At 35.1% G+C, this 24,274-nt stretch overlaps 1 protein-coding gene across 2 annotated transcripts in view; it reads right to left on the reverse strand.

Annotated features, from left to right (window-relative positions):
• The window catches only part of IMMP2L (inner mitochondrial membrane peptidase subunit 2), a 405,869-nt gene that overhangs the window by 134,340 nt on the left and 247,255 nt on the right, over positions 1-24,274 (reverse strand). The window contains exon 4 of one of the 2 annotated variants that reach the window (XM_054632272.2): positions 3,702-3,767. The exons of the other annotated variant lie outside the window; for it this stretch is intronic. Within the exon in view, the coding sequence (XP_054488247.1) occupies positions 3,702-3,767 (66 nt within the window). The remainder of the gene's footprint in view (positions 1-3,701; positions 3,768-24,274) is intronic. 2 annotated transcript variants of the gene reach the window in all.

Genomic DNA, 24,274 nt, shown 5'->3' on the forward strand with positions numbered 1-24,274 from the left:
TATTGCCAGACATAACCTTTTTTTAAAAGAATTACTCTTCCTAGAGGCTCACTAATCATTCTTAACTCAGGTACAGTATTAAGAAGCAAACAAATAGATGGAAAGAACATAACAGGCACACCAAGCTCTTGCAGACCTGTGGAACTGTGACAGACAGGAGCAAAACAAATTAGTTCAGCAAGGTACTGAACAGACTTAATTTCAAATTTTACTAGCTTAACACCAATTTTGATTTCCTTCGCATTAACCATCATTTATTTTTGTTGCTGAAAACATACCATAACTCATCTGTGAAAGATTACTATAGATTTTTGAATTACCAGTAATGCATTTAAGATAAATAAGTTTAATTTCAAGTTATTCCAAGTGTTTTATAATACCAACATTCATTTTTAACAAATTAGATTATATTGACTTTTAAAATAAGGCCTCCTTTGGAAGACTTATCATTTAAACAATTTTCAGGAACCGATTTTCTACTTAAAGTTAATTCTCCTGTGAGTCCATGGAAAACAAAACAAATTCTGATCTATGGGAGCTACACTTTGCAATATTGTCTGTATACAAGCTGACCTATAGACTCATTTGCAAGAACTAACTGGGGATTTTTTTTGTCCATTCTTTGAATTCTTTTGAAGAGGAAGAAGCTGTACCAGCTTATCTAAATTAAATTATCTTTTACAGGTTTTTGGCATGTACCGTATGCTTCTAGTGATTTACAAGACACTACCAAACTCACTTCACCGGCACTAGCAACTAGATTGGAAACAAGAATAGAAAACTGTAATGACAGTGTTTTTATTTCAGTCCATTTGTAGCATTTTGAAATGCCTCAAATTATATTTCAAAAGGTAAATTATTATGTAGTATAATGTCTGACTACCTGAAAAATAGAAAATAAAAGGTGAAAATGGACCTATTATAGATTTTTCACCTACGCAGCTTTTCAAAAACTCTAAGTCAGTCATTGTTACTTTTAAAATGTCAAAATTTTAATTTCATAAAATACTTTTAGAATTAGGATTTGAAAAACAGGATTTTACTGCCGTGGAGTCAACTCCTGAAGTCAAGTCAAAATATAAGAGACCTTTCCTATGGCACTAATGGCTCTGCATGTTTGATCTTTCATCACTTTCAGTAATTAAGAAACAGTAAAACGCTAATTAACTTACTTTAATTGATAACATGAGAAAACACAGCTTTCTAGTATTATCCCTAATCATGCTCCAAATGGATCAAATAAAGATAATTCATTCAGCTATGAAAGCACAACTACAGAATCACAGAACATATTGCCTATCACTCTTCTTATCTCAAACCATGGCAATACTACTACCGTCTGATTTAATTGCAGCTGGAAAGGAAATACCACACAGCCACTTGTTCACTCCAGCCTTGCTGCCAGGGGCAGGGAGGGGAATTGGAAAGAAAAGGTAAACTTCATGGGCTGAGAAAGAGCAGCTTAATAATGGAGAGGAAATAAAATATAATGCTAATAACGATAACAGAAATTAATACAGTAATATTCACTCTACTATCTTCGTTATTGTTATTGTTGTTATTACTGAAAAGAGAAAGAGAGGAATAAAACTCCAGAATGGCAAGTGATGCACAATAAAATTGCTCACCACCCATCCCCAAGCAGTGATCAGTGCCCTCCAGCCAGTTCCCTGCAGTTTACACACTGAGTATGACATTCTGTGGCATGGAATATCCCTTTGGCCAGTTGGGTCAGCTGTCCTGGCCATGCTCCTTCCTGGATTGTTGTGCTCCTTCTCACTGGCAAAGCATGGGAAAGTCCTTGACATAGGGTAAGCGCTACTCAGCAAAAACTGAAGCATCACTTTGTTATCAACATAATTCTCATTCTCATAAAAAAAACACAGCACTGTACCAGCTACAGGAAGGAAATTAACTCTATCCCAGCCAAGACCAAGACACACAGAAAAAAGCTCTGGGACAACTTTCACATCTTCAAATAAAAAAAAAATGCACATCTGAATTTCTGAGATTTCTATCAGTATTTCTATCAATAAAGTAATCTAGCCAGGTTTACTACAGACAACTGAGGATCATTGTACAGTCTTCTGTGTCCATGAGTGATTCACTAACCTGCAGGCTCATCAGTATTCTGAATGCACTTGAGCCACACACCTTTGTCCATTTGGCCAGGAACACCCACTAATGTTAATGAAAAGTTCCAAGTCTTAAAGAGTTTGAATGTATAGCAGAGTTAATTTCCTAAAGCTAGAATTTAGGATATTAAATTTCCTTTTTTTATCAAAATCTACACTCTGTTTCAAAAATTAAGGCAAATGTGTTAATAACATAGAACAATGTAAAGTAACCCTTGAAGTTACCTTTTATTGCAATCTCTTTCTGATATTGCCACAGAAATGAATGAGGAATACTGAAACATGAATAACATTCTTATCACTTATATGACCTACAGCACTAATACCAGCAATATAAGTACCTTCTTAAGGACACGGGTCAATAAAAGACAGTACACACACTACTCCTCTGTCTTTAGCACTTGAAAGTGATAGCTGGTTTTAGCTGTAGATGTCTACAGTTTTTGGACATCAAATTTTCTCCTTTGTTCTAGATATTTTGCTTCAACAGAGATGCAACAATTTATTTTGGTTTCTCAAACTGACATAATTCAGATTTTTTCAATAAAACAGGAACTATATTGACTGCAAGAGAAAAAAAAAAGACATATTTCACAGTGCCCATGCTATTAACTAGGGTACACTGAGATAAAATTCAAACCCTTGATTTGAATTGCAGCTGTCAAATACTTCTCAAGCAGTCACTACACCAGAGCAAGAATCATTATCTAAATGAATTGAGTCACAGTCTGCCATATTGTCTGAGATCTCCCAGGGTCATTCACATCTTAGAATGGGAAACCAGGGATTTACCCTCCCACCTGTATGCCTATTCCACTCTGTACCTGGGAAAAAGAAACCTTTTCAAGCAAGCATTTTCTTCAAAGTAATACTGTTCCCACAAAAACTTTTTATTTACACCTAGTGGTAATTTATTTCCACCCAGACCCAGTAGGAAGCTCTATCTGTCAGAGTAAACCAAGTCTGGAAGCACTCTAGAGTCTACTCTTGCTACAATGGGTTTTTATCCTGATAGAATAATTTACTCAAAATCAGTTGCACTATATTCCCTAAAGATGCCTACAAACTACAATGAAGACAGTAATCTATGAGGGTTCTTTTTTCTATAAAATAAAATAAAATAAAATAAAATAAAATAAAATAAAATAAAATAAAATAAAATACCAAAGATGAGATCCTGAAACAAACAAACAAATAAACAAAAGCCTAAAAAACAACCTACTTGCCCACCCCAGTGCAAAACAGCAGCTGGAGTTTCTAAATGAAAAATCATAGCCCTATAAACTCATTGAAAACTGCTGTACAATTACCTGCCTTGATTTGTGGCAGAGATATTCTCAGAAAAAAGCATTATTTGTATCCATGTACATTTCACAAGAGAGTGAGTAGTTTTGTGTAACATTTCTCCTCTCATTAAAAAACAGACAGGTACAATGCTGACATCCTTGTTTATAACAGACAGAAAATGCTAGAAATTACTCGTTGTCTAGGACACTGATTTAAAATACATTAAAAAAGCTGCACCATTCTTATAAAGACTCTAAGACTAGGGCTTAAAATACTTACTTAATAATGTCTCCTTCTAGAGCAATCACTCGTTTAATGATCTTCTGTTCAGGATTTCTAGGAGACCTGAGACAGGAGATAAGGTTACACAATCAGTACCATTCCCATTCTTTTAAGAAGATGAAAGAAATAGACACTATGGAAGTCATTAGAAGATTCCATATTCTCCTTGAGTTAGCATCATCAAAATGCTTCCACAGGGAAGTGAAGCTACTGCAATCCTTGTCACTGCAAACCATCACTGAAAGCAGTTGATGACCTCCTTACAAACAGCACAATAATCAACCCACCTTTGATCATGAAAAATACACTCCACAACACTAAAAGTAAAGCATCCCACGAACCAATGAGGAAGGTACCTTTGCACATAGATTAATGTATTAAAACCTGAATCCCCCACCATTTGCTGGGAAAACGTGTTAAACATTTATGCCTTTCAATCAATTTTGGAGGAAAAAAATCTTCCTATGTTATATTAATATCTATCACTAATTTAGGTAAGCCTTGCCTAGGAAATTGTGGAAGTTTAAAAATAAAAGTTGCAAAATTCTCTGAAAGTTGCAGCTTCTGAATGCATTGTTTTTCACTTAAAGTTATTTTCCCATAGCATCTTTAATTGAGTAGATTCTGATCATACATTACATAATAATATGAGAAAGCAAAGATGTACTTGCATGTACAGCCTGAATATCCCAACTTCCTGGATGCATATTATTAGATAGACTATTAAAAGTGTTATTCTACTGTAGTTTTGACAGGTTAATGTAGATATATATTCACAATAAATTTTCATTTTCTTTATACTTTACATTTTTTCTTACTTTTCACTTTAAATTATCTAACTATGCAAACTTAGAAGAACATCTTCATGTTATTAAAAAACAATTCTTTTTATTTGCTGCTTACGTACACAGAAAAGTCAGGGAAGGAACAAACTTTTTATTTTCTGTTGATGCTTGGGTTCTCCCTATTAAGGTTTCAAGTACAATCTGCTAGACATACCACTTACAGAGGTGTATATTACAGTTTTCATGGCTAAAACCATCTTTGAGCTCATCTCTGGTCAAATGGTAAGATTACACTTCTTTAAAAAGCAAAGCTGAGCTATGTCTGGATGAAAAGCTTGCCCACACTGCTGCATGACTAAAGGCATTTGAGGTTCACTTCCAGTTCCAATAGCTAAAACAAAAAATGGGTTCAGATTTATTAGTTCAATTTTTTTTAATATTATTCTAAAAAAAATCCAAATATTTTAAATTTAGTTTGAGGCTTTAATATTTTTTCTTGTGTGTGCATGTCAATACATTTGAAATAAATTTCTCTTTCAAAGTAATGAAATAAAATTCAAGAAGCCTAATTTTGAATTTCAAAATGTCAAATAGCTTCCCTTTACATTTTACCAAGCCTGGAAACTTATTTTCAACAAGCAATGAGAAACACTGAACATGAATAAAGGCCATATATTTATTCCCTAGACATCACTCAAATTTTCAAATCATTATGTAATTTACAGTAATATTTTATTTAGCATCAATTTTACATGAATAGTTGCATATTCCAGCTCAGCCTTGCATTTCATGTTCCTTCTTAAGGCAGGAGCACACAGTTTCATCATATTTTATATGTCAGTCTTGGGAGGAATTAATCAAGTTTTAGACATTTGTATGATTTAAATATATGGAATATCCACAGCACTTTCTGATGCTGCTCCTTGAAAGCAACATTTACTTCGTTGAGCACTCATTTGAGCATTGACCATGTCCTATTCTCAACCAAAGCATAGTCTATGAAAAGACAACACACCTTTAAGCTCTTATAAACTTAAAATATTTTTTTAATTACTTTACTGCTAATTGATTTAAACTTCAATCTATTTAAGCTCAAGCTGTAATATTTCCCATGTCAAATTTAAGTAATGGAAATGATAATACATAATGTATGTGATGAAATGTGCATTTCTTAAAGATTGAATGAAAACAGATTTTATGTTTTCTCTTTCAAAATTCTGTTCTGTTTTGACACCTCACTTTCAAAAAAAAGTTCTCAGCAACTTCCCAGAAGGCATCTCCACATGATTAGAATATATATATTGTAACACAATTATTGATCTCCCTTAATTTTCTGTCCTTGTGCAAAAATTTCTACTGACCTTGGAAAAACATCTCTCCAAATCTGAGATATGGGTAATTATTCTAAGAGTAGTTACTTGGTTACATGGCTAGCAATGACATATTTAAATCAAATATAATTCATCAGAAAAACTTCAAGGAATTTCTTGCAGATATTATTATGAAAGAGCAATCTTTTTAATACTAGAACCAAAATATTTTTAAAATAAATTTCATACTAACATTCTGATTATAATTAATTAAAATGGCAAAGGACTGGTAAAAGACAGATGAGCAGGCTCAAAGTGGCCAATAATACAGGCACTTTTAGACCAAGGATTTTCAGGAGCTGAGCAGAATGGTTTTTTTCCAAGAGCCAGTGTGCAGCCAGGAGGTAAGAGAGACTGGTTCTGAAGTGATGGATGTCGATGCCTTCCTGAATGGTGTAAAGCATAACCCTGGGATTTCACTGATTATTGAAATCACAAAAACATACAGGCCATTTCTGTCTTCTACGTTCAATCCTGCAAGAGAACAGTGCAGGATCACACTGCCACAAAGCACATTTCCCAGGAAAAACAGGAAATTATATAGCCAGCAGAAAAATCCACTTTTTAGCAAGTAATTGTCAGATAGAAATTGTGACAATTCCCCGAAAGATTTCTCTTTACATATTTAGCAACTGAGTATTTCAGTCAATATTACTCCTAAACCTCTCCCTTTCAACCACTTGGATTATTTATTTATTCTAGTGGATACTGCCCAATTTTAAATAATTGCTCCATGAGCTAATTAACATTTGATCAAACAAAAAATTCTCATAACATTTCTTGGTGTTGTATGTGTCATTTGAGTCTTCTTTGGTTCTTTGAATTTTCTACGTACATTCTTCTCAAGAACCTCCACAGCAAATCATCCTAGACTTCCATGTCTACTGGCTTTTCTAGAGAGAAAGTTTTTAGAAAATGTCCTAATATCCTAGCAAAATAACAGAAGCACTGTCTAAATAAATAAATACTACAACACACAATAATACTTTTTTCCATTAATAAACACTCAGAGGTTTTTTTGGTACCTGCATTAGAAAGAGACCTGATTCTGTGAAATCAATGAAAAAGCAGACAATATATTTCAAAGGGATAGCTTCAATTGATACTTTAATGATCTACATGTGTTTAATGTTACACATCCATTATCACAGACAACTTGGAAAAATTCTGTGCTCACTCTTTGAAAATTGTTGGAATTTTTATACCAATTTAGGATCTTCTAGAACAGAACTAATAGCAGGCATTTATTAAAAAGTTGCAGAGAAAAGTGCCTAAAGTTTTCAATTTTTATATGAATATATCTATTTATTTATGTATATGCATAAGTATGTATATGCATAAGTATGTATATTACTGTTAGAAAATTGTTTAACTTTTTATGAGATAGAAGCAAGACGTTTAGGCAGCAGCCTCAAAGTTTGTCTTCATATTATTCTCAGTTTACTTCAGATTGAGTTTCATGTGACTTGATCATCATGTACATGGTGGCAATGGAAGAAATTAGGACTGTGTTGTTGTAGTATAAACAGACTGAAATAAGACCATCTTCTTCAAAATTAAAATTTCTGCTTCTATTTATGCTTTTAATGCCAGATACATAAATGCATTTAACTCCATAAAACAGGATAAGAGAGAATTTTTGAGATCTCAGCCTAACATTGTGATCCAAAGCCATTCACTCAGTGAGTTCTCCATTTCTCAAAACTAATTGCTCTCTCATCAAAAATTCTAGCATAGCTGGAGTCTACACTTCTGGGAATTTCCAGCATTAATGCCGGAGGGAAAATATGCTGTTTGTCTCTTTCTCAGCCCATTTGGGGTTCCAATAAATAGCTAGAGGAGTAACTAAAATGTAGATGGAGTCCAGAATAAGCGGCATTGATATATCTAAAGAACTGAGAACCTCAGTATGGTTTTGCTGGCTTTACCTAAAAAATATGCTTGAAGGAAGAGGAAAGAGAAGCAGTGAGCTAACTCATTTTTATTTTCTGTTGTTTATCCTTGCTTCCTGTTGCCAGTATAGTAGCTGATGCTCAAACTCTCTACAGAAGTAAATATGTAGCAATATCCACTCTTTCATTCCTTCTAGCTCCATAGCTTTGATAGAACAGATCCAACATAGACAATTCTAAATACTGTATAAGAATGTAAATTTACTTAATATATGCACATATTTTCTAAACCAAAATATTTTTAATCTGCTTAACTTTTTCCTCAGTCCCTAACTTTCATCTAAATTCCATGCTTCTTTATGCAGATACAGAATCTCATAATAAATGTAATATCCAATTACATCATAGGTTATGACACAATTTCTATATTGTGGCAACTAGCATGCAATTTAACAGTGAAGAAAACCTCCAAGGTTATGACACAATTTCTATATAGTGGCAGATAACACGCAATTTAACAGTGAAGGAAAAAAATTTATACATTTTATTCTTGCTTTTTTTTTCATTCTTATTATCAATTCCTCTTGTACAGAATTACTGCAATAAATGTATCCAGTACCTGGTTTAGTATTTGTGTTCAGTTTGGACCCACCAGTACAAGAAAGACATTCACAACTGGAAAAAGTGGCACCAAAATAATAGTAACAGAAGAGCAATGTAACAGCAGTGGCTAAAGAAATCGGGTTTGTGTGGATTAGAGATTAGGCAAAGGGTTCAATTGCTATTGTCATCCATCTAAGTGTTGATTAGGAATTCAGAAATTTTGGAAAGGTATGCAGCAAAAGCGATTAGCAAACAACATGAGCAGCAGCAAGGGAAATTCCAGTCGTGCAGTTTGACCTGAGAGGCTGAGAACCACAGACATACTTAGAGCTCAATGGGACACAGGTCTGGGCAGTCTGACCCAAATTCAGTCTAACCTGCCTTGAGTGGGTGGTAAGATTAGATAAGACATAAATTACTTTTCACTTCTACAGCCTTTAGTCTTGTTCAAGTGTATGAAGAATCAGGATGTAATATCTTAAATTACAAAATATTTTGTCACACATGCAAGCTCTAATGCTAGAAGAGACCACACTGCTCACTGAATTTATCTGCTGTAGCCCACAGATAATTTTTTTGTGTTTTTCTTACAGTATCTAATTCTATTAGAAAGCATTTTTAAAGAACGTTATGATATCATGTCTCAACATTCTGAGCTGCAATGAGACTAACATCCAGAGAAATTACTCCACAGTTTAATTATCCTTGCTATTAGGAAATTGCATCTTCATTCAAAATTGAATTTATCCTAGTTCAATTTCAATTTCATGCCTTCTCCTCCAAGGCAGAAAACCCCTCAACATCTTATTTCTTCTTCATGAAGAAAGATTTGGGTACATTACTTCTTAAATTTCTCTTGGATTCATCAGCCAGAATTGCCTAAAATTCTTAGCACATAACTTTCCAATTCTGGGACCCCTTTTTGTTACTATTTTTCAAACTCCTCCAAGGTTTTAATTTTCTTCTTAGCACATATAGTAATCTAGCATTATTCATCTTGGATTATTAGTATGCTTAGTATTCAACTAAGTAGAGCAACATGCCCTTATTTGCTGGCTTAATCAAAAAATTTATTTCCTCTTTCTTAACATTCCATTTATTTTTGTATAGTCAGGCATAAAGCTCATCCTTTTCATCCTAGGACCTGGTGTTGAAAAGACACCAAAAGTGGCAATTAAGCCTTCTCTGAGTAAAATGCTTGCTAAAACAATGAAACAATAAATTTTAGATCACTACTTGCACTTCATATTCAATAGAGCATGTTTGTGAACACCAACCATGTGATTCACATCATGCTACCCTGTCTTTCCTTGCACTGCTTGCACACTTGGCCAATGATTTACGAAGACAATTGACAAAACCAGCCCCTGACTTTGGATGACACAGCAGTCTGCTGGAAATATTACTGATCACAAATGTGCCTCCAACCATATCTACACCTTCACAGCCGAACAGAGCCTGTTTGTTATCTGTCTAATGTACCCCATTAACTCCACAAAAGGAAAATTTCTTGATCAAAATATAATGTGGAACTAAAAAGAACGTTTGAAGAAAATAAATACCTATATTATAGCCTGTATCAAAATTATATTTACTTAGCAGTTTCATAATTTTGAATTTAAAACACACCAGGTTTGCTTGACAAAACCTACTCCTGAATTAATGCCTTTCAGGGTATTTTAGCTTCTACAAATAGAATAAGAAATAAACCATGTGATTATTTTTCTCAGATAAGACATTCCTAAGGGCCTTCTCTTTGTTTGAATGCTGGAAATTTATTGCAGGTCATGAAGTCATTTGCATTTTCTCCTTTATCTTTCAGCCTCTTCATTTTTCAAATGGTATTCCATACTACAAAAACTGTTTGAGACCATTCTTGCCTGTCAGAATCAATGTTTGAACCCCTTTCTGGTCTAAAACTCTGTTATACTTTTAGAGGAAGTGAAATAGATTAGATTAGCGATTTTTTCAAACAGAAATATTATGCAGAACTTATATATGAAATTTTGAGAATGTTAGCAGATAACAAGAGCATCAAAAACAGTTCCTCAGATTCTCCTAGACTTCCTTTGGGCTAAATTTGAGCAAGCAGGCCCAGACTTAATAAATACTAGTTTAGTGAAACACTTTGAATATTCACAATTTTTCACTCATAATTAACAAAGTACTTTAAAGACAGCCGTCGCACCAACTGGTTAGGCATAAGTTCTAGTAATGCTTGATTTGCTCAGCATCTCCAATGCAAAACATGTATAAAAACATCATTAAAAATATGAGAAAAACTGCTTCTAGGAACATCCTGTAATTCCTAACTCCATACTCTATTAACACTTCTTAGTCAAACCTCTGTTAAAGCAAAACCATTCACGGCCAAAAAAACCCCATTTTGTTTTTACTGAAAGTAGTTACTTATAATAATTATAGATTCTAAGCATTCACTGGTGGAGAAGTAGTGTTTTATTTTTCTTACATTTCAAACTATTTGTGTATAACCTAGAACAATGCTTACCTGAAATTTCTTGGTGAATTCTGAGCAACCTCTAAACAAAAATAAAAATCTGAATAGAACACCAGCATGAAGCCTCAGAAAAGGAGTCATACACTTTGTTGCCATAGTTAGAGCAAGTAAACAATTCTCTCAAGCTCTGCACTTAGAAGGGTTCAAGAAACAAGTCGATGTGGGACTTAGTGCTATGGCCTAGTCAGTAAAGTGGTGTTCAGTCAGGGATTGGACTCAATCTTGGAGGTCTTTTCCAATCATGAAGTTTCTCTGTTTCTTGCATGCTTGTTGCTCCTTTCCCTTTCTAATGGGCTTCCATTCCTTTCCTTCTCTCTGCAATCTGGTTTAGTCTTGAGCTTTCAAACAGAGCAGGGAGTAACTCTCTTAAAGTGAAAAAGTAGCTTCCATGGAAATAAACATCCACAATGTTATCTCCCAGTACCAGACATTATTTAGCACAGATCTCCCACACTAAGGATGGAGTTGGAGGGAAATTAATAAAGATCTGCATAATTTCAAAACTGAGTTATCCCTGGTAAATCTACAGCATGCTATAGAACTGCAGCCTTGCTGTATGATGAGACATCAGCAGCATCAGCTTTTCAGAGTTGTTCAAAGGTGTTGGAAGGATATTGCAAATAATTTAGTCTTCAGCAGCAGATAACTATGGATTCTCCCCAGTATTAACTAGATGTTTGATTCCCACATGACAAAATTAAGCAATCTTTTCTACACTTTGGATCAGGCAATTAAAATTGTGCATCTGAAAAACTTTCAGAATTATTTAAAAGAGAAAGTAAAAAATTAATAATAAAAAATTAAATACATCTCCATTAGAAATTACTATTTTTAAATTACATCTATTTAGCTACAGTAAGGCAAGGAAAAAAAAAGGAGGACAATTAAAAACTCTAAATAAAATGCTTCACAGCAATTAAACTAATTGGTACTGCAAAACAACATGACAAGGGAGTCTGAAAAAAACCTCAAAATACTACAGTAACTTGGAAGTATAGCTGCTAATTTGAAGTAAAATCATATTTAATTGTTTCTCAGCCTTCCAATCTAACCACTTTAAGGTTAAATGACTCAGCTGCTTGTAATGCAGGCTGTGTAATCACAATAGTTATGTGCACTTGACCTTCTTCCTGTTAACAGAGAGACTCAATTAATTACTTGCTGTTTTAACCAGCCATTTCACCTTATCTTCACCTTTTTCAAAAGGGTTGAGTAACTCTAACTTAACCTTTGACTTTGGAAGCATACAGAAATATTTATCTACAAAATACGAAGTTAGCCTGATCTAGGAAGGAGAATACCTGGATTTCTATGCTTAAGAAAAAACAGTAATATATGCACTGTTTCATTAACCACTATGCTATAATGTAGGAGCCACATTTTATCTTTACTACAGCTGCCCAAACATTCTACTCTGTACTGGAAATAAAATATTACTTACTTCTATTGTAAGAGACAATAGAAGGAAATGCACAGAACACTGCAAAATGTAATCAATTGCTTGTAAATAGTTCTTACATTGCCATATGGGATATTAGATAGAAATAACCTAAATAATCTACACATTACCTATTAAAATGATCCAGAAAATTATGCTGTAATGTGCATTTCTATACCTTCTTCCATTCTGCCTTTAGACCTCTTCCAAGCATACAAAATCAAGTAATCAGTTGTTCACCCTAAAATGGCAATTGTATCTACACACCACACATTGTGCAGCAATTTTCAATCATTATTCCTTTCTAATGGGGTGCCAGAAAACTTTTCTAGTTATAGAACACCATCACAACTATTAAAAAAAGTACTAGATGCACATTTAGGTGTTACAAACATCAGTGACCTAGGAATCAAAACATCATTTATTTTGAGATAATTAACATTAAGAAGTCTGGTTCTTATATTGTCTCTCCTGGAGACTAACTTTACTGTGTCAGATAGGATTAACATTATATTTAGTTAAAAAGAAATATGACTCTAAAGAAGCCAAAGTTTTTATCTATTTTGAAATCACCTAAACTCCGTCAGCACACTGCTTTTTAAATTTTTCTAGTGCTGTTTCAAGCACCTGTTGTGAAAATCTCTTTCTTGATAATTCTAAGTAGCTGGATATATTTTCTCAAATGTAATCTCAGCTACAGCCAAGAAACTAAGCCTTTCAGGTGAGTTAAGTCTGTTATAGTCAGTACAAAGAGTGTAACAATTAAAGTGGGATGAATCAGTCTTTGGAGGAGTATCTCTCTCCTCAATGACTACAAAAGAAGACAGACATCAGCTCAGTCTAGCCATCTTGACAGTAAATGATTAAAGATAAACTGCTTAAAAATATTGTTTCATCTACCTTATAAATATCTACAGCAGATTTTGTTTTTCAAATAACACAAGAAAGCAAGTATTAACAGAGAGGTAAAGACTAATAACAATATAATGTATACTTTTTATATAGTTGTAATATACCTTCTTAGTAAAAAAAAGTTTAAGAGTAAAGACATGTCAATGTCAATTCACAGAAAACCAAAAAAACCCACCAATTTAAAGTTCCCTACAGAGGTCGATAGAAGTCCTGACTTCAGGATCATTTATCTTTTTTTCTTTATTTAATAATGCTGCATGCAATACTAATACTTTTTTGTATATTTATGACAAATAAAATGAAAATCAATTATCTTCCAACTAGTAAAGCATAAAGATGGAAGTTTAACTAAGAAAAAATTTTGTATCTCTATTCATGGTCATTAAAAAAAAACTGTCCATAAGACAGAATACTAAACATCTCTATGTTCTCACTAAGCACATGAATACATAAATTATTTTCAGAGTGTGCAACGTTAACTTCACTGGAACTTGTATACAATTATATCATAAAATAACATTTCAGAAATAGAGAGTGCTGCTAAAGAATAACTGATTTATATAGCTGAAAATCTAGTACTTTTTTGTAATAGAATACAGAAAAAAGTGAGAACCAGCATTAGCAAAACACAGCCACAGTTACCAAATGTCATTTGCAGAAGTTACAAGACATGCTTTAAAAAAAGAACAGTCATAAGATTACTGGACACAGGTAAAACCTCTGACAATAAAAAGAAACCAACCTAAAGTTGGATTTTTTTTGCTTCACAGCTTCCACTTTTATATTAGATACAGAATTAACTGCAGGTGGCCATGCTGCAGATGACATCAAGCTGAATTAACCTTAGATTGGCTGCTGTGACAGAAATCCTTGTAGTACTAGAATTTATGACCTGCTTATGAGGATTTAGCAAAAAGAGGCAATGACAAATTGAATAGGGAGTGTTTTTCCACATTATATTCTGTCCCAAAACATGATCTTCTGTGTCAGCAGGTCATCAAGCATTTTGCTCCATTTGGTAATAATTGCATTATCCTCTACATATGTGCTTCCACAGAAAGAAGAAGGGACCCTTCACAATAACTAAGGGTATTGTTTTAAGAGACTTTGATCACTTGAGCATGCACTTTGAGGCGTTTGTCAAGAATAAAACAGTGCCCCATGTTGGTTTTCGCCATGAGATTTTTAAGATTCTGAGCTGTAAGACATTTCTTCTCTTGTATGATGGCAAATGTATTTGTGTAAAATAATAAGAAAGGAAGATTAAAGAGATAAGAACTATCATCAACAGTGAACAGCATAAATGAGTAAAATATTTCTATCTACAGATGCTTTTTTCCCTTCATCCATAGGAGTTTACAAGCTTTTTAGACAGCGCTCCCCTTTGCTGGGAAGGCCATCTGCTCTCTCTCTGCCCCAGCTGTGCACACAGCCCCAGGGTTTGGTCTGCACACTTGCTTCCCAGCTCTTCCCACGCTTCAGTCCACTCTGGTTATTCCACCCAAAACAAATTCTTCAGTCTCAGCCAGCAGCAAACCCCATCCTAACCCCATCCAGCCTGTCAAACTCAAACCTAGGTGACAGTTTCCCACAGAAGGTCCCTGTCACCATTTTCTCTAAGGAAGTGACATGCTGCTCAGAATATTGCTAGATAAGGGAGAGACTGGCAGAAGAGATAAGAAGGGAGAGGGAAAGAATAGTTTCTACAATAAATTTTGTAGAAACTTCTTTCACATTCTGAGGACTAATTCCTCTTCACCTCTATCCATGGGTGGATAGAAATACATCCATATTTCAAACAAATAGTTTGTATTTTTATCTTCACCTTTTTTAATTGGATCCATGAAGAACAAGGTTAATTCCAGTATTGCTAAAATTTGAAAATTTTGGGCCAGGCTTAAGTTTCTTTTAACCCATTGATTCATGGGTTTGGGGTTTTTAAAAGAAAAATTCTTATTTCTGAAAGTTTTATAGAACAAAAACAAAAGGAGAAAGTCTTCTCACCGAAAACAGTCAGAAAGATAGCAAAGTAAAATGCAAGGCAGAAGGACTAATGACACAAGCTTGAATGAGACATTAGTGTGGAAGAATAATTATTTACTTTTTAGTGACTGGAAGTATTGGCAGTATTAGCAATTGGGAGAAAAAAAACACAAGATATGGTCTGGGATTAACAAAACTTTTCAGAAATTCTACTGGTTCTACTGCAGAATATTTTAATAATGTAGTTTACATATTATTCTGTATATTTCAGACAGTCTTGACAAATTCTTAAATGCGTTAACTGTCTCTGTTGACAGAGAATATCAATTCAAAACACAAAAAGGTTAATTCAGCCAATTCAAACTAGGCATTGTTGCCTTTATGATTTTAATTTTAAGCCTTTACCTTTTCATTAAAGATGAATATCTGCAACAAGTTTGGAACACAGACTTTCATGCATCTGGCGTTGCTTTCTTATTGTAAGAAAGCAAGAACAACAATACAAATTATTTGGGTTACAAACAGCCAAAAAGTAAGAGTAAAAACTGTGAAATCATAGTTCTTTCCAACACTGGTAACTACTGCATCATAAAATTAATTACTTAGAACAGCCTAACCTTATAATTTTGATTCTCCAAATGTTATTCTACTACACGTTCCTGTTCAGTATTTACTGCAGTCAAAAAGCATAAAATATATATACTGGAATATATTTAAGGTGTATGATGTAGTGTTTTGAGGCACTAGCTGTATACTTCTGGCTCAAAATCTAAAGATAGCTTTTGCATATGTGCTTCAAATGACGCATCACTACAGAAATGGTTACTAACACAGTTGCTTAAAATTCAAGCTGGCAATACGTTTAGAAAGTAGGGTAATGGTAAGGCTGTCAGAGCCATAATGGTAGAAGTATAACCTTACTTCTCTGAAAGAAGCTGTGCAAGAGTATAAAAAGCATCTGTGAGATTTGTCTGAAGGATTTATATAATTCAAAACCAGTTAGATTAGGTTAAGTTTCTTTTTAACTGAATAGCAATACTAAAGCTTCCTACTTATGTAACTCTCTGTACATTCAAAGCAGTGACTGACATTCATGATTTATGGTGTTTGATAAAAAGCTACCAGGGTACTCATCTGTGCTATTCAAGTCTGCTGTGCAGACAGTATGCAATGGAAGTAAGCTTTACAAATGATTAATTGGAACATAATCAAAATGTTATTAAAAATAGTTGTCACATTTGAAACACTAGATGTTTCTATGCTTTGTGATCAGTTCAAGTTGTCAAGATGAGTCACCAGCAGCAAAACAACTAGTGGCAGGCAAGGAGCTCTCAGCAGGTAAGGATGTTTGTGGTACAAATCTGTCATATAAAACATAATGGGAATCCCTCAAATTCCTGACTGTTTATCAGCTTGGAGGAGGAAAAACAATGAAATCTGTTCTTCCATTAGATGTTCACAAGCATGTCTGTGCTAGGATTAGACAGCATTAATTCTTTGAATGTAGTGAGGAGCCCTTGATCTCCCACAAAGACAAGGCAATTCATTCATGAGGGTGGGGGATTCTGTACCGCTGGTACACTCACACGAGTTTCCACAAAGGGCAACACTCACAGAGGGGTCACTCCAGTCAATGCAGTCACGAAATAATAAATATTTGTTTGAACTAACTTTATTACACTTCTGTTTCATAAAGAAAGTATGGGGTATTACAGATAAAAGAAATAGTTGAAATACCTCCCCATCATCATTATATGTTGTCTTTAATTGAGAGAGGAATCTACATTACACAACATTCTACACAGACCTCTTTACCTATTGATAATTAGATAACAGATTAACTGCGACTAACAAAATCACTGTTGGATGAAAAAATATGGAGAATGATGTGGCTAACTTGTGCTCTTTTTCAGTTCCTATGCTTTAGAAAGAAAACTCTGCATCATTTCAGGATTTTCATGTGGCATCCGCAATGATACAAAATATAGCATGAATACCTGTCCTGAATCTGAAGGCAAGATCTAAAGTATATTTAAGGAGAGGCATCTCAAAGAAACCTGACACAGCCTGGGCTGAACTTCTGTAATGCAAGCAAGCTGTTAGTGGCTAAGCTTCAACATTATGATAATACATATGGCGTCATCTTGGCTCAAAGGGATGAACTTCATAGCTAATTCACCAGAGTTCATTCTTTCTTTGTTCTATATACTTTAGGGTCAATAAGGAAGGGGAAAAACCTTGAGCCTGACTTCTTAATGTGCAGGGTTAGTATGTACATGCTAGCAATGCCCCCATCACATGAAGCTTCTTCTTACATCCCTACAAAAATGGGATATGTACAAAAGTCTGTTATCTGGGAGATGGCAATTGTCCTTAGAATTCCTACTAATCAGCACCAACTATAAGACAAAGTCGCTCTAACTTCCAGTAAAAGAAGGATCAAATTATTCTTTCTCTGACAGGAGCTAAAAAGTAAAACATGGGTAGCAGCCATGAAACAATCATGTTGATAACATATATGTAGGTCTGAGACTTCAGGTAATGAGATTTCACTCACATAACTTGATATCGAGCCTAATAACTTGTGATTGGTGAAAACACAATTTGGCATTCTACTTTCATTTGAAGATTCTGGTAAATGGTCACTTTCTATTGCATTTTTGTTTCTCTGCATCTTTGTTTCTCTGAATGTTAATAATATTTTCACATTTGAAGTTGTCCAACACCCTTTAAATTTTTTCCCAAATTTAAGTTTGATGTACAGAATAGGGTCAAACAGAAAAACTTCCAATGCCCATTTTTATGCATGACAAATTCTGTGCAATTTTAGAAGAGCTTCTCTCTCTCAAGACACAGATAAGAAACATTTAAAACTATTTTACATCCTGAGAGTTGTTAGCCAATTCAAAGACAGATGCAAGATCTTTTTTCTTTTATAAACTTACTCTGCTTTCACCATTACTTCTTTATGAATAATTTAATGCTGCCTGTTTGAAAACAATTAAACAGGGGAAAATAAGCCTTGCAGTCCCCTCACATTATTTCCTGTAGTCATTCATCTTCATTTCTTTAAACATTGTCCCCACTTCTGTTCCACTGGCTTCCATTAGCTGGTGCAAACTTTGGATGAACTAGAAGGAATGGAGCCAAAGAAAAATCTCATTTAAAAAATAAATTTTTTAAAAAGTGCAAAAAAAAATCACAGTGTAACCTAAAAGAATGGTGTAGCTTCTGTTTGTGTTAGTGAGAGTGGGAAATTGAGGAATAAGTAACAGATTTCTCTCTTCTTGACTTTAATGTTTTGGTGCATTGAAATGGTTAACTTGTTTGAATTAAGAACATAGACATCTAAGTAGAAAAATTTTAAAAGGTCAGATAGAATAATAGGAAGCCTGACTAACAGCATATGACCCAAAAAAACAAACAAGTGTAAAGTAAAAGCTATTTGTCTCATTCGAAGAGTCACATGAAAGGAGATACATAAAAATAGTTTTTAGACCCCTAACAGTTGAGTTCTGGTTCATCCAGCAGATAGCTGGTTGAGTAAATAAATATCTGCAACATTCTTGTTTGCCAGATCTGAGATCACATTGAGTCTTTTAAACACATTCTCAACTTTGGTTGGATGATCTGTAGTTCAGTGTTTGCAAAAGTCAATAGAATTGTAACTATACTCAAACAGATAAAAAAATATTTCAAATCTTATGGAAAGTCAAAATCTATCTTCAAAAAACTCTAAATATAAATAAGCAGAAAGTTTATGGATTACATTCAACAGTTCATTCAAGAACAATTTTGTAAACTACAGTAACAGCTCCTGATCGTATTCTGAACAAAAAATGCATTATTTCTTTTCTTAAAAAATTAATGATATCAAGACGTTGGTTTTGGAGATAAGGTGAAAAGAGAGAATAAAAACTTGTGTAAACTAGAATTTTTAACACAAAGTTCTTTTGTGAATGTGTTATATATTGCTTGCAGCAGTTCAATGAGATTGCGTACATTCCAGAAGAATTTCAGACTGTAAGTATCTTAATGAAACAGATGCAGTCTTCTTCCCAACTGTTGAATAACAATTTCATCACTCATGCAGTGGAGCAGAAAATGTACGAATAAAATTAGAAAAACCTTCTCCATTTGAATATAACAAGCCCTTAAATGCATAATAAATTTTGGAAAGAAAATTAGCCATATATAAACACTAACGTGCACTGTGTATTTAATGGTTTTTATCATGTGTGGAAATGCAGTGCTCTACTCAATTGATCAGGTTATAATCATACAAAAATTAGAAAGTACTAGCATAGTTCAAGTGAAATGTTATAAAATGAGCAGTGGTACTAGATGCCCAACTTAAGATGCCTGAGGGCCTTGTTATTTTTTTGGTTTAGAGCTCATTTTACTTACTTTAAAGTGGGTCCAAAAATCATAAGATATATAGAAAAAAATTTATTTTGTCAACTGGTCCCTATCTGAAGGATCACTAACGGTGAGTTATACATAACTTGTAGGAGCCTATATCACTCAGTCTTGCATTGGTGGCATGATCTGTGAATTTGTGCATTCAACATCAAAACAAGGATGAGATAATTATTAGACCTCCAATTACCCAGAGATATCATCACTTTTGCCCTCTACAAAAGGTAGAACCTTCTTGTAACACTTAACCAACAAATACATTATTTTCTTATAGGATGTTGCTAGTCCTGATCCACAAATTTGACTCCCTGGCTTGACCTTACAGGACCTTCAGGCTTCATGCCTTAAGACTTGTCTGGCAGGCTGGACACCCAGCTTCTCCAACCACATCTCTGGCCTTCTCCCACACTGCTTTTCATAGAATCTCAAATTGGAAGGGACCCATAAGGATCATCTAGTCCAAATCCCTGCTCCTTGCAGGAGTATCTAAAACTAAGTTATATGACTAAGAGTCCTACCCTGATGCTCCTTGAACTCTCTCAGGCTTGGTGCTATGACTACTTCCTCAGGGAGCTTGTTCCAATGCCCAAGCACCCTCTGAGTGAAAAAACTTTTCCTAATTAATCAATCAGTTCAATCTGAACTTCCCCTGATACAGCTTCATTCCATGTCCTTGTGTCCTATCACAAGGTGATCAGAGAGATCAGCACCAGCCCTTCTGCTGCCCATCTTGAGGAAGTTGTCGACTGCAATGACTCCCCTCTGCCTCCCCTGTTCCCTTCTCCAGGCTGAACAGCCCAAGTGACCTCAGCCATTCCTCACACAGCTTCCCATCGAGGCCCTTCACCATCTTGGTTGCCCTCCTTTGGACACTCTCCTATCTTTATATCTCTCTTAAATTGTGGTAGCCAAAACTGCCCCCAGCACTGGAGGTGAGGCTGCCCCAGTGCAGAGCAGAGCAGGACAATCCCCTCCCTTGCCTGGCTGGTGATGCTGTGCCTGATGCCCCCCAGGACAGGGGTGGCTCTCCTGGCTGCCAGGGCTCTGCTGACTCATAGTCAACTTGCCAGGACCCACAGATCTCTTTCTGTGTGTTTCTCTCCAGCTTCTTGTTTGTATACATACTAGGATTACCCTGTCCCAGGTGACAAATCTGGCAGTGAGTTACCACCTTGCCCCCTGGCTATCCAGATGTCTCTGTAAGGCCTCCTCACCCCAGAGAGAGCCTCCTGGAGACATCCTCCAGGTTGCAGCACTACATATTTCTGTACAAGAAATTTATACATTTGTTTGAGGGGACAGAGAAGGATCTTACATACCCTTTTAAAAGGAGCAGCTGTAACATACAATATTTTTTGTAGGGGCTGCAGGCCTGTCCCCAGGGTCTGAGAGACTGCACTGCCACCCCGCTGTCCACTGCTCCCTGTGCCCCTTCTGTTCTTGCCAGTTCCTATTTCCCTGAGGGTTTGCAGTTCCAGCTCTATGCTGTCAGGCCACCCACTAAGCCAAAATGCCTTTGTCTTAATTCATATATCTCTAAAGCACTACGAGGACCTGATTAGCAATGACAAAGTGGCTGCAACATAACAGAAATAAATTTTTAATTACTTTAATTAAACAAATGCAAATTCCCCAATGCAGATGAGTTTAAACCAGTTTAACAAAGATCTAGTTCATTTCCATGCATGTTCTCAATTCTTCTTCTTCTTTGCCATCCCTTGAGGATGGCAAAAAAATGAAAGCTTTCATGTGTTGAGCAAAACAATTGGTTCCGTAATATCATTCCAAAAACTAGATGTGCAGCTCAGGGCAAGAAAGAAAATTGCTACTTTGAGCAGAAAAGAGGAAGTTTCACAGGTTTTGACATCTCTTCAGGGCAATGAGCAACCACATGCTAAAATCTAGACTGTTAGTGAGCAGGAGAGTAAGCTTCACAAAACAGTGGGATGGAATGGATGGATGATGAGCAGGACTGAAGGGCAGAAACTGGCAATGGCACGGCTAGACAATTAAAACAGGGGTGGCTTATGAAGACACCAAACTTCTGGGAGAATTTACAAGCTTAGGCTGGAAATCAGTAACTAACAGCATTCACAAAACCAGAACAAAGAGTAACAAAGATTTTGGGGGGGTAGGGGTGGGTTGTGTTTTGTTTTGAGCATTAGTGTTTTGTTTTGTCTTTAAGTCATGCTGAGAGCAGCAACTACTGTAGAGCGATAGTAATTCTTTTAATTGCTAGAACTAAAATCCTTGTATCTTTCTGATTACTCTGAGACAGACACAGTCTTTGGTTAAATCATTTTAAGCAATTCTGAGGTTTGGTTTACTTTAGTTGGTGAGCAAAGTTAAAAGTGAACAACTTTACTAGAACCACGAGCCTGAAATTACACACCAGGTGTAATTTCCTACATGGTCATCACAAGGCATGGTAATTTTGGTAACAGCAGGGGAAGGAATGGGTCCTGATAGCCTCCTGCACCAATGCCTCTGAGTTCATTGTCATATGGGTAGAGCTTAACAACACTCTGCCTCAGATCACCAACCCACTCACTCCCTCAGCTACATACCTGCTATTTTCAAGTACTCTGCTTCATTAAGCCTTGAAAGGACTCTGATTGCAAGCCACAGTTGGGAAGTGGTTACACTCTGTTTTTCCCCCTCTGTAATTAATACAAGTCTACAGAATCTTACTCTCACGTTTCCAAAGTAGTTCCATTTCGATTTACTTTTTTTCTAAGAGGAAGAGCAATTAATGGCTTCTTTAACTTGAGCAGACATTCAGATTGGGTTCCATCTGCCCTTATAAGTGGGAGTGGGAATATTTTTACAGCATTTACTGCACACCACTAAATGGCTAGTGCGGCCACAATGGCTAGTGCGGTGATTTAGCAGATTACAGAAGGCAACGAGACACTTCTAAATGCATTTTCTCACTTTGAATTATAGTTGCTGAAATAAAATCCTGCAGGAACAAACAGTTTTGACAGATAACATATATACAATATCTTACTGCACAAACCTGTTGTTTACACAAGTAACTTCACAATGGATTTTTTGAAAGTTGAAAAATCACATAAAGATATTTACTGTCTTCAAGTTCTTGTAAAATACAGGCTATCAAGCTATATTTAAATACCTAAAGAAAGTAATCACCTAATTTAAAAAAATTATGTATCATTGAAATGGAAATGTCAGACATGTCAGCAATTAATCACTGTTTACACAGGAGCTCACTTGTCAAAGTGACTTGCCAGGTATTATAGACCAAGGTATTATAGACACTTTTCACAATGTGTTCAACTGTGCAAGTGTCAATAACTCTGTCTCTCTTCCAGAAAAGGTGCAATCATGTAAATAGGCCCACTGACATCTAAGGCTGAGGAATGATCTCCCTATTCAAGAACAGATTATACCATGTCCTGCCAACTGTCTTTGTGGAATTACCTATGTGATCCCCAAAGCAAGCATGAAGCTAGGAGTACCAGCACACCAACCCATTCCTACTCTGGAGGGAGGAAAATACTGAATTCTAACCAAGTCTTTAAAGGAAAAGGGTGAAGTAATATTGCAAAAGAAGTCATATCACCTCTCCTTTCTCAATCAGGCTTATTACAATGCTTCTGGCGAAATATTTTTCTTTTTCAATGTAATTTTTTGTTTCTCTAGTTTCACTGCAGTAGGTCTATTTCTTTTTACATACTGGCAACTAGCTGTATTTTTCCTCTTCATAAAGATGCCATTTACTGAGAACCTACATTCAATTTAGCTTTTTTTTAAATTTTGAGGTACAATGAGAATCTGTTAGGTAGAATGGGAAACAAAAGGACACACTAGAAATTAACAGACACCAAAAAATTATTTTGTAATACTGAAAATATTCAAAACTGAATTTTCAACTTCAAAATATTTTCAACAGCATATATAATTACCAGAATGCACAGAAAAACATAATTAGCCATAATAAAAAGAAAAATTAATGTCTTCTGTTTTGTTAATTCTAAAGGGATCAAAAAGAATGACAATGGGAATTTTGCTTCTGTTCCTGAAAAATCAGCTACTCTTAAAAAAACCCAAAAGTCAAACAGCATGAAATTATAGACTCCTTACCTATTGTGAACTTTGGCTACTCAATTCCAAATAAGCAGGTTTTTACTGTTAATGCTACGTATCAAGGACAATTTGCTTGCTTCTCCAAAAAATCAAACTCAGATGGTATTCTTTTATTGGACAGAGCAAGATAATACAAAATAAGTTACAGTAGTTGGTTTAGCTCCCACGGAAATAAATGCTGGAAAAACTTCCACTCATTAAGCCAAGCCAAAACTAAGCCTGTAGTCCTCATTTGAAATCATGACTATAACAAGAAAAACTGTAAATAACTATTGAACTATAACCTATAGCCTTGTCTTCAAATGTGGCTCAAGATTTGAAGTTTAACCAACCAACTCATGAATTGTAAAGATTATGGTATAGGGATTTTTTTTTTCCTAGGATGTTTACCTTTCTATTCAGAAACTGAAAGGCATCTTTCAAGACAAATTTTGAGAAAAAGAAATCTTATCAGTCCTGATGCAGACTTCCATGAAAGGACATAGAGATATTTTTAAATGCTGTCTGTTCCAAAGAAGAGAGTTTTAGACCTCATGGGGA

Source organism: Agelaius phoeniceus, chromosome 5 (genome assembly GCF_051311805.1).
Source record: "Agelaius phoeniceus isolate bAgePho1 chromosome 5, bAgePho1.hap1, whole genome shotgun sequence".
In the NCBI taxonomy this organism is placed as follows: domain Eukaryota; kingdom Metazoa; phylum Chordata; class Aves; order Passeriformes; family Icteridae; genus Agelaius; species Agelaius phoeniceus.